Source organism: Bos mutus, chromosome 2 (assembly GCF_027580195.1).
Source record: "Bos mutus isolate GX-2022 chromosome 2, NWIPB_WYAK_1.1, whole genome shotgun sequence".
In the NCBI taxonomy this organism is placed as follows: Eukaryota; Metazoa; Chordata; class Mammalia; order Artiodactyla; family Bovidae; genus Bos; species Bos mutus.
The window spans coordinates 42,421,422-42,433,666 of NC_091618.1; the positions used below are offsets into that span (position 1 = coordinate 42,421,422).

At 36.1% G+C, this 12,245-nt stretch overlaps 1 protein-coding gene across 1 annotated transcript in view; it reads right to left on the bottom strand.

Moving 5' to 3' along the window:
• The window catches only part of PARD3B (par-3 family cell polarity regulator beta), a 1,148,960-nt gene that overhangs the window by 518,552 nt on the left and 618,163 nt on the right, over nucleotides 1-12,245 (bottom strand). Inside the window, exons 5-6 of the mRNA XM_070387813.1 lie at nucleotides 8,589-8,677; nucleotides 2,512-2,598 (exon numbers count right to left, since the gene is read on the bottom strand). Of these exons, the coding sequence (XP_070243914.1) occupies nucleotides 2,512-2,598; nucleotides 8,589-8,677 (176 nt within the window). The remainder of the gene's footprint in view (nucleotides 1-2,511; nucleotides 2,599-8,588; nucleotides 8,678-12,245) is intronic.

Below are 12,245 nucleotides of genomic sequence, written 5' to 3' on the forward strand. Positions count from 1 at the left end.
AGAAAAAAAATAAAAAAGAAATTAAAGGCAAAGCCAATTACAGTAGTCTTAGTAAATAATTAAATGTAAATTCTAATTTAAAATAATGACATAAACCAATAAATGGAAGGAAATTAAGAACTAAGTTACCACTATGACCTTAACTCCCCCCACCCTCTGTGCTCACACAGGGTGACCATATGGCATGATGAAGTCAGACACTTGTCTGACACGCTCTATATGCAGTTGCTTCTAGACACATGGGTTGAGTTAAGTGTGCTGTTTCAGCCTGTACTCATTACTTCTTAACTTTTATTGGCTCATGTCTCCACTTCCATATTATTTTTTATGTTTTTAATTAAATTTCCTTTCTGTAATACTGGTGGATAGCAAAAAAAAAAAAATATATATATATATATATATACAATCATTTCACAAAGTTACTGAAAAGTTGACCATGAACTTATAAAAGTTCATTTCTGCACCAGGCTGTTCTGTTTTAGACAAAACAGTAATAATCCTAATAATTTACACATTCATAGATTGTATGTTTTACAAGGAGTATTAATATTTTTAATGCCATTTAATCCCCACAATCTTGATGTGAAGTAAATATTCACAAGAGGCAAGTTTAGGGGACTTGCCCAAGGTTATTCAAAAGAGAACACTGAGATCCAAATCCAATTGTTTCAAGTCCAAGTCCAATATTCTTCTTCCTGTTCTACAAGGCTTATGCTAGAAATCAGGACCAGGAAGGAGCAGGGAGCAAATCAATACACTGTAGTGTTTTCCTTATTTGAAGTGAGAGAAGGTGATTTCTAGTCTAGAGGGTCAACTTGTTTTCTGAACGACTGAAATTGAAGTAGGGTGACTGTCATGTTATATATTTCTTCATGGTTTGAAAATTGGGATGATCTTGTGTTCTATTCCGGCCTCATTAAGCTAAAGGGCCTAGTAATTTAGCCACGCTGGTATTTCACAAAGCTCTATCAGTACACTTCTGCCAAAAGCCATTAGAATTTCTTGTGACAACTGGGTAAATACTTGCTCTGTCTATCAAAAACAACCTCAGCTTGTCCTGTGCCATAACCCATAACATTTATAAACACGCTTATTAACACATACAGGAAATGAGATAATAAGAGCCACTAGCTTTTCAGTTCATTTCTTTTTAGGGGACATTCATTCCAGCAAGAGCTTGGCATCAGATGTTATTTGCTAAAAAAGGTGATGACTTTGCAATTACAGGTAGCAGATGGCTACCTGCTGAAAATGATGCCAACCAAAATATCATGACTAAATCTGCTCATGCCACTATATGGCAGACCAAATTGAATAAATATTCAGAACCAGTAAATTAGTACATATAACCTTTGGGGAAAGTTTTATTCTAGAAAGAACAATGGAGTGAGGACAAGTCAGGAGATTTTGGATTTTGTATGACCTTGAGGAAAATCAACTGACTTTTCTGGTCTTCGAACACTTAAACTAAAATCAGGTGCTTTGCCTTTTTAATGATACATTTAAGAAAATAAATTTAACAAAATAATTTAAATAATGTCAAACAGGGAGAAACTGATTTTCTTCAAGTTTTTGACAGCCTTTGTCAGTGTCAATCTAGTCCTCAAGGTAGCCATCCTCTTGAAAACTAATATAATATCTAATACTAGTTTCATAAGGTCGTTAAAATGGTACTAACGTTAACTCTCAGGCACACATTTTAATTCTCCTCAGTAAAACAAGTTTTACATCCAGTTAGCGAGGAGTGAGTGATAGTCATTCAGTCGTGTCCGACTCTGTGACCCCATGGACTGTAGTCTGCCAGGCTCCTCTGTCCATGGAATTCTTCAGGCAAGAATAATGGAGTGGGTTGCCATTTCCTTCTCCGTACATCCAGTTAAGTAGACATGAATTTCAAGAAACGGTGACACAATAATATTACCACTTACTAGCATGAATTTATAAATTTGTCTTTAAAATTTCAAAAGGATGTATCAAATTATGTTTGATTGATTACATTATATTTTGGAACAAAATAAACAGAATAAAGGCATTTTGCTACTTAGCTAATCAGAATATATTGAATTTCTGATATATACTTAGAATATTAAAATATTTATTATTAGAAGTTCCATAAACATGAAGAAGATCAAGAAATACCAATTTGGAATTATTATATTTCTTTTAAGTGCATTTTTGAACATTAAAAATTCAGTTGCTGTATTTATCTAACCACATGTTAAAGTCTTTCCACGATTTCTGTTTATATGTGTTACTGATAAGAATACTTTAAGAAAGTACTTCTTACTTAATTGTAAATACAGAAAATATGATTTCTTTTCCATTGTATCCTAGAAGTAAGTGATATTATTTTGTTTCTAACAAATAAGTGGCCAATAGAAGCATGTACTGAGGTGTCCATCTAAATAACAGAGACATACACTTAATCCTCTTCTAAAAAATGTTTGGGAAAATGAGCTCAAGTCAAGTTTTTCATTAGCATGAGCTTCTGATATAAGGAAAACATCTTACCTTCCACTCAGAGATGAAAAGAAAGGCACTACATGTATTCCCAAGGGGCCTCCTTCCCCAGAAATCTCCACCGTTCTTGTCATATCACTGGGACAGAAAAAAAGAAAAAGAGAGTACAAATGAGTCTTTGCCAAAACAAAAACAAAACAACAGATGTGGCATATTAAAAAGAAAACCAAAAAAAACTTTGGATTTTAACAACTACTGTAAATTTAACAGCAGAGATGAAATCAAAGGAGTACATGATTTGCTGGAATGTTCAGAAGATCCAGGAAATAAAATGCTTAAAAGGCTATCTGATTTCTTATTTTTTCTCCTAGAAGAGGAACAAATGGAAATGACTACCTACAAAAATAACTTCCTACTTAACTTAATCTGCATAAATCAACATATTTTAAAAGATGTACACAAAAAATGAAATTTCTCCCTATTGAGACACACTTGAAAATTACTGTATAGAGGATAAAATACATGGAATCAAGCATATCTATGTCTAAATATAAAGTATGGCTTTTCCTACAGAACAGAGGAAAAATGAAATAAAATATGTATTTATTAGAAAAAGCACAAAATTACATTTTAAACAACTGTGAAGCCACAGTTGGTAATACATATTGGCATGTTCAAAGCTTTATACATCAAAACTTGAACTAGCCTTTCAATAAGGCATCAGTTGTATTCAATAGAACAATTCCAAATTTTCACCTTCTACTTTTTTTTTTTAGAGGTACAAAAAGAAGTTGCAAAGCCTGGAGAAAATGTATTACAGAAAGAAATAGAAAGCCTGACCTGCCTAACCTACTCCAGATTAAGGAAAGGATGAGCCAGAAACATTAATGGACAGTGTATATGACTGAAATATACAAGGCGTTGTGAGCTTTTGAGTAATAGAAAGTGGAACTAACAAGTGTTTATAAAGATGAAAAATAATAACCGTGAACAATTATTGGCTCCTGTAATCCCAGAGAGAGAAAATAAAATTGCCAGAGGAAAAATGATAAGTTGAAGCAAACATCCCCATTATGGAAATTGTAAGTAGGTGTCTATTGTTTCCTATTTACATGAAAATGACCTGAAACTAGATGTCAAATTAAGAGCTACAGCTGCTACAAATACTTTTCTGCTCCAAATTGAAACGGGGAAATTTTGGCTCCTTGCTGGAAAGTTGAGAACAGCATTAAGAACGCAAAGTGCCTGATGAATTCACTCTGCATGAAGTACTCCCTAAATTATCAGCAATCTAAAATAAATACATTAAATATATTCTCATCAGTGGATTAGGCTTATTTTTAATGTGTTTTCATTGCAAACCTATTATCATTAAGAACTGCAAAAAAGAGCCTGTTAGCTTCCAACATTTATGGAATATGATGGAATTTCAAAATTGATAATAAATTTCAAATGAGTTTTGCTCAGATATTGCTGATATATTTAAAATTTGTTCAGTCAAGCAGGTTATAACAGAACCCTAGAATAAAAGTTAGGAAAAAAAATAAATCTTACAGTGCTAGTATCATGGAATAAAATATATTCTTCTCTATACTTCCTGTGTGAGTATATGCATATATTTCATATGAAAAATATGTATATGAAATACTATTTATATGAATATATATAAGTATGCATTATAGGTCCTGAATATAAAATGTCTGGTGGGAAGAGAAGGTTCTGTACCTTTCAATGGACCATAAAGAAATAACTTTTATATAATAACAGATTTATAGTACATTTTTAGGTATGTGAGAAACACTAAAACCAAAGCATTCACATTCTAGGGTTACTATAATGTTGCAAAGACTTTTAAAAACAGACTACAACATTGTTTAACCATTGAAACTTTATTATCTTTACCTTTTATAATATATTTTTACAGTTTTGTACCTAGAACATAATACAAATCTTTCTTAATAAGTGCATTAAATATCCACATGCTGATAGATAGCATTCATATGTTTTATACAGAGGGTTTTGGAATATAAATGTTTAGTCTAGACAATAAGATTTCAGCTTAAAAAAATTAGGATGGCTTTATGGATTCTTTTTTTCTAGTTTGCAACTATTTCTTTATCCCACTCATAACCTCTCCTGTTCAGTTCAGTTCAGTCGCTCAGTCGTGTCCGACTTATAAGACCCCATGAATCACAGCATGCCAGGCCTCCCTGTCCGTCACCAACTCCCAGAGTTCACCCAGACTCACGTCCATCGAGTCAGTGATGCCATCCAGCCATCTCATCCTCTGTCATCCCCTTCTCTTCCTGCCCCCAATCCCTCCCAGCAGCAGAATCTTTTCCAATGAGTAAGACATAATAAATTCTATGTATCAGACAGATACCTACTCTTTAGTAATCATCAACCTTGCATTTTTACATTCACTTAAAAGCAAATTCTATAATTTGTTAAAGTAATCAATCTTATTTCAAAACACTAAAACTTTTTTGGGGGATGCAGTATTAAGGTTCATTTCAACTTTGTAAGATTCTCTTTTTCAGTATTTCAGAATAAACATTTATGCTCTCTTTATATGTGACAGTCACAATTATTTTGGCTGGCATAATATTTGACACATGTTAAATTACTATCACAAAAATATTACTATCCCAAAAAAAGGAGCATAAAAGACTTTCAATTTTGTTGATTGTAATATGTAGATACTTAGAGAATTAGATCTATTAGTGCTATAGACAACCATTACAAGTTTTACAGACTATGTTTACCAGATCTTTATAAATTGCTATCCATTATTTATTTCAAGATGGTAAGGAAAGCCATATGAAAAAGGAAACATCATAGACAAGTCTATGTTTTAAGTTTATTTTAAAAGGGGAAAAATAAAACCACTCAGTGTTATTTATACTCAGTGGTGTTCTATGGAAATCTCTGTATAAAGACCCTCATGGAAGATAAACAAAGCAAGGAGGGCTAGACACAGTTACCTGAATACACATCTCATAAAATGAGATTTTACTAAGATGTGAAAATATGCTATTAAAGTTATTTGTTAAAGCAGAAAAGAGTTCAAGGATGAGTGAGCAGGGTATATACACATTTACTTATGTTTTGGAGGTGGACTGAAAATAGAAAATGTAGAGAATGAGGTGAGAAGGCTATTTGAGCAGTGGAAAGAAAAAAGAGATCGGCAGGACTTATGAAAAAGAGACAAAAAATGAACTCTAGGGCAAAGGAAAAAAAATATTTCAGTTACAAAGAGAAAAGTTGGAAACTTTCACTAAACTCAAAATAGCTAACTATAGAACTTTCTAAGATCTACCAACACAAATGCAGATAGTCATCAAGCATTAGGTCGAATAGTGTTAAGCAAGTTACATGTTCTAAGGTCTGACTGACAAAATTGATTTGAATAGTTACTGGAACCAGTGGCTACCTAGTGCTTCCTTAATAGCTCAGTTGGTAAAGAATCCGCGTGCAATGCAGGAGACCTGGGTTCGATCCCTGGGTTGGGAAGATCCCCTGGAGAAGGGAAAGGCTACCCACTCCAGTATTCTGGCCTGGAGAATTACATGGACAGTCCATGGGGCTGCAAAGAGTCAGACCTGACTGAGCGACTTTCACTTTCATGAGTGAAAGTACAGAATCAGTGGCTTAAAATGAGCCTGTTGTGAATGGCTATGGCAAGAATTAGATGGAAAGTGCTTCACTTGGTTCCTTCCAGAAGAAAGGCATGAAGCCTGAGAAAGAAAATACAACAGGGGCTGCAGATGAATGGCTGTAAATCTAACTTCTCCACAGAAGACAAATGCACAGTGTCTTTAATATTAGTCAATCCAGTGATTGGCCACTAGTTTAAAGTAAGGAAGAGACAGAACTGAGGGCAGGAAGAGGGAGATGCTTTGTTTTGGGAGGAAATATTAACTTATGAAATTACAGACAAAGTGCATCCTTTTGTTGGCTTTGAGGCAGGTGTCTGAGTAAATCATTTAAGGTAAGTACCAAAGTATGTTTCCTCATTTGAACAATGAGGGAATTAAGATAAGTTCCTAATAGAGTTGTTGGCATAAAAGAAACAAAGAGAGAACATTATACAAATACATTATACACATAAAGAATTCTCCCCTATAATTTAATCTCTAGGCTTCCTGCTGCAGTCACCTGCCCACCCCAGCTTCCTGACCCCTCCCTTAGTTTCACATTTCTTCTCATCCTCCCTCCATTCAAGAGTCTTTAATGGAGTCTGCACTCACTCAACTTCCCTGGTGGCTCAGACGGTAAAGCGTCTGTCTATAATGCGGGAGACCAGAGTTCGATCCCTGGGTTGGGAAGATCCCCTGGAGAAGGAAATGGCAATCCATTTCAGGACTATTGCCTGGAAAACCCCATGGACAGAGGAGCCTGGCAGGCTACAGTCCATGGGGTCGCAAAGAGTCGGACACGACTGAGTGACTTCAGTCACTCACTCTACTTTCTGAACTTGGCCTTTAATTTCAGATGACTTTTCCTACACTGGTGCTCACAACATGAAGTTTCCTAGTCTTGGTTAGGCAAAGTGAAATAAAACACCCAGGAATCAGAGAAGGCACACACAACATGTAACACTAGAGTCAGGATTTGGAGACAAGAGTGGGGGGTGTAGATTGGGTCTCTAGAAGTTAATTGCTCTCAATTACAATTCCTTAGCCTGCTAAAAGTGATAATAAAACTCATACAAAAAGTCCGTTGGGATAATCAAATACATATTTTAACTAAATATTATTTTTAAAAAATCCTGTACTCCATTCCTCTGAATCCCTTGTATCTAGAGAAAGCTTAGCTAATTTTTTCATGCAGCCGTAAAGCAAACAATTGTTTACTCTATAAATACTTAGTAGGGACTTTAGCAAACTTTCCAAAAAGCTAACATGTAAAGAAAAATGAAATTAAAGGCAAACAGAATAAGAGTATTGCATTCATTATGTCTACCTCCAAAAATAATCTTATCAAGCTTCTAAAAACACAGGGCCCTAGAGATTTCCTGCATCAAGTTTTTAATATTGTGCAACTCATTAATCAAAGAAACACAATCTAAATAAAGAGTAACTGTCATATGGCCATAAATTATAAGCTTGAGGAAAATCTACACAGTAAAGCAGTGGGATAAAAGATGATCACACATTTTTTTTTCTTACATTAATTCCAGGTAACATGCTTGGCATTTATAACTAACTGGATTGAATGAAAGAAGTATGTGGACTAAATGAATGAATGAATGACCACCAATCTCAGAAGCATCACTTTCCAGTGTTAAAGCCAACAGTCTATTAGACACAAAATTTTCATGCAAATTTTGAAGCAACTTTAAAAATGATGATGACAGTGATGAAAACAGAGATGATGATGATGTTGAAATTGGTAACGACAGCAACAGGGCTTACTCTGCCTCAGGCACTGTTCACAGCACTTTATTAACTAACTTTGTCTTTAGGTAACAGTTAGTTAACAGTTAACTCTGAAGGAGTTTTATTTCCTTTTTATTTTATTTTTATTTCCATTTTATGTAACAGAAACTAAGGCAAAGATTGACGAGCAACTTGCCTAAGCTCCTAGAATTAATAAGCTGCAGAGCTGGGACTTGAACCCAAGCAGTAGCTAGGGATGAGCTAAAAATTATCACAGAGCAAAGCAAGTGCCCATAACCATGAGAACAACTGATTTTGTATACAAATTACTTACATTAAAAACATAAAAATCTGGGTTGATAGGCTAGGTTCATTTTATATAGATAGAGTAAATATTGCAAGATTGTTAAAATGCAGTGCAAAGTAGTATTCAAAGAGCTAATGTCAAAGTAGAACACCACGCCACAATGAATTCTGAAATGTTCACTTTAAGCTGTAGCTCAAACAGAAGAAAAAAAACAATTAAGAAATCTAGGTTGCAGAAAAAGGTTGGAAGGATTGAGGCTCATTTGTACATGTTTGTCAGGAATTTCTCATGTAAAAAAAGAAAAGTAATTTAGCAATTAATTTTAGAATCAGGTTTCACTCAAGTATTCTTATCTTGATCTTTTCTATAAAATAAAACAACTATAAGTTAAAAAAACATTCAATTGAAATAAAATATTCTTATTCACATAAATAGAATACCTCAACACATCCATCATTTTTGGTGATGTCAGTAGTTCTGTCTGCATACCATTCATAACTTCTCCATCTTCTAATTCCTCCGTGGAATTCTGTAGTGAAACAAACCATAAGTATGTGGATGCTATGCACATAGAATTGAAAATCTGAATAAAAAGTCTCAATGGGAGAGAATAAATGGTTTTATTCTGGATATATACAGTGCACTCCGATTTCTTTGAAGGCTGGAAAAAGGTGTTAATCTTTTCAGTGTTTTCAATGTTCTTTTCTCTTCCATTTCGTTTCTGAAATACTCACATGGACCATTTACACCAGGCAGTATGTTAAGAGCTTTGGAATACATCATTTAGCTTCCTGCTACTCAACCATAAGCACTGGGGACTGAGTGTTTTAAATCAGCAAGGAAAAGGGGTACCAAAGGGAAGGTGCCACTGACAGGGGGTGATATATTAGCTTTAATGTACTGTACTTGCTTGTACCCACCTCAGTGGCACAAAATAAAAAGCAAAATCCATGAAAAAAACAGTTGCCTAGGAAGGTCACTTCTATCAAAAGTGTAGCAGGAAAAGTGCAGGATAAGAAATCTGGAGTTCTCACTTGTCTTAAGACTTTCATTCTGAGGATGCTCTTCAGCGCAGAGAAACTAAAATTAACCATTTAACTTCTAAAATGGTAAACAGTCTTCTACTACAAAGAAGGAAGAGGGTGAGAGAGGTCCTGCACTCCAGGACGGTGGCAAAATTGAGTTGGATGTTACATTGAGGAGAGAATAGATTCTAGAAAGCCAGCCCACTTTAGGGTTTCATTTAAGTAAGACGTTAGTTCTCTGTTAGGCTTTGGAACTGAACTCTAACAGAGTAATTTTGCAGACACACCGCTCTTCAGGATCCCAGCCACAGATAGCACATGTTAAGGACTTGAGTTTCAGTGAACGATCACATGGAGCGTTCATGGATCTAAAGATGCAATTTCAATCAAAAAAAACACAATAGATGAGTTAAAAGGTTGGACATAAAGGAATAAGGTTAACATTTGGAAGAAAACAGGACATAGAGGCACAAATCAAGCAGTATGTCGCTGTGACTTGATTTTTTTTTAATGTATTTCATTTTTAGATTGAAAACCAACATCTCAAACTTAGGGGTTGAGAGTTTGGTGAAGGATTTGATCTGCACTAAATTTTTAAACATTTATTTGCTTTCTCCTCTTCATGAAGAAAGGAAAAAAAAATCCAAAAAGTTAAAGGACACATGTTAGTTGAAGGCACCAAATCTTAAAAGGTGAATGGTTCTGAAAGTTTTCAAACCTTCACCTTATTATGAAGTGCTTGATATATGTTTACATAGAAACGACACTGGATTGGGGAGGTTACAAAACACTTGAGTAGAAAATTTAATAAAATATATCATATCATCATTTGATATGACTAGAGCCCATATCAAAACATTTGATGGCTGCATTTATGTCAAAATCATTAACTTTCTCATCTATCACAAGAGGGAGCTCTATAAAGGTGGAGGCTGTATCTAGTTCTCTCTATATTAAGCACACAATACACAGGATTAATTTAGTGAATGTTAATGAAGAAATAAGCTGAATGATATTATATTAGTTTCCTAATGATCTGCAGTAAGTTCAAAATTCAGTTCACTTCAGTTCAGTCACTCAGTCATGTCTGACTCTTTGCGACTCCATGGACTGCAGTACGCTAGGCTTCCCTGTCTATCACCAATTCCCAGAGCTGACTCAAACTCATATCCATTGAGTTAGTGATGCCATCCAACCATCTCATCCTCTGTCATCCCCTTCTCCTGCCTTTAATCTTTCCCATTATCAGGGTCTTTTCCAATGAGTCAGTTCATCACATCAGCTGACCAAAATACTGGAGTTTCAGCTTCAGCATCAGTCCTTCCAATGAATATTCAGGACTGATTTCCTTTAATTGACTTTAATTTAATTTCCTTTAATTCCTTTAATTGATTTCCTTCAATTGACTGGTTGGATCTCCTTGCAGTCCAAGGGACTCTCAAGAGTCTTCTCCAACACCACAGTTCAAAACCATCAACTCTTCAGCACTCAGCTTTCTTCACAGTCCAACTCTCACATCAACACATGACTACTGGAAAAACCATAGCTTTGACTAGACATACCTTTGTTGGCAAAGTAATGTCTCTGCTTTTAATATATTGTCTAGGTTTGTCGTAGCTTTTCTTCCAAGGAGTAAGTGTCCTTTAATTTCATGGCTGTATTTACCATCTGCAGTGCTTTTGGAGCCTAAAAAATAAAAAGTCTCTCACTGTTTCCATTGTTTCCCTATCTATTGGCCATGAAGTGATGGCACTGGATGCCATGATCTTAGTTTTCTGAATGTTGAGTTTTAAGCTTATCTTTTCACTCTCCTCTTTCACTTTCATCAAGAGGCTCTTTAGTTCTTCTTAGCTTTCTACCAAAAGGGTGGTATTATCTGTGTATCTCCCACAGTGTCTGTGAGAAACTTAGAATTGACTTGGCTGGGTGGTTCTGGGGTAGAATCTCTCATTGAGGTAGAATTTAGGTGTCAGCAGGGCTGCAATTCAGTTCCGTTCAGTTCAGTCACTCAGTTGTGTCTGACTCTTTGTGACCCCATGAATCCCAGCACGCCAGGCCTCCCTCATGTCCATTGAGTCAGTGATGCCATCCAGCCATCTCATCCTCTGTCGTCCCCTTCTCCTCCTGCCCCCAATCCCTCCCAGCATCAGAGTCTTTTCCAATGAGTCAACTCTTTGCATGAGGTGGCCAAAGTACTAGAGTTTCAGCTTTAGCATCATTCCTTCCAAAGAAATCCCAGGGATGATCTCCTTCAGAATGGACTGGTTGGATCTCCTTGCAGTCCAAGGGACTCTCAAGAGTCTTCTCCAACACCACAGTTCAAAAGCATCAATTCTTTGGTGTTCAGCTTTATTCATAGTCCAACTCTCACATCCATACATGACCACTGGAAAAACCATAGCCTTGACTAGATGGACCTTTGGGCTGCAATTACAGTCATCTAAAGACTTGACTTGGAGAAGGCAATGGCAACCCACTCCAGTACTCTTGCCTAGGAAATCCCATGGGTGGAGGAGCCTCATAGGCTGCAGTCCATGGGGTTGCGAAGAGTCAGACACGACTGAGCGACTTCACTTTCACTTTTCACTTTCATGCATTGGAGAAGGAAATGGTAACCCACTCCAGTGTTCTTGCCTGGAGAATCCCAGGGACGGGGGAGCCTGGTGGGCTTCCTTCTATGGGGTTGCATAGAGTCAGACATGACTGAAGTGACTTAGCAGCAGCAGCAGCAGCAGCAGCAAAGGCTTGACTGGAGTTTTCGGAGCCAAGATAAAAAATCTGCCTGCCATGTGGGAGACCAGGGTTGGATCCCTAGGTTGGGAAGATCCCCTGGAGAAGGAAATGGCAACCCACTCCAGTACTTTTGCCTGGAGAATCCCATGGACCAAGGAGCCTGGTAGGTTATAGTACATGGGGTCACAAAGAATCAGAAACGACTAAGTAACTAACACTTTCACTTTCACTTATTTTTTCTTTATAAAAGCTTTATTAAGATATGACATACATAACATTAAATTCACCCTTTGAAAATAGTACAATCCAGTCCTTTTAAACTTATTCACAGAGTTTTGC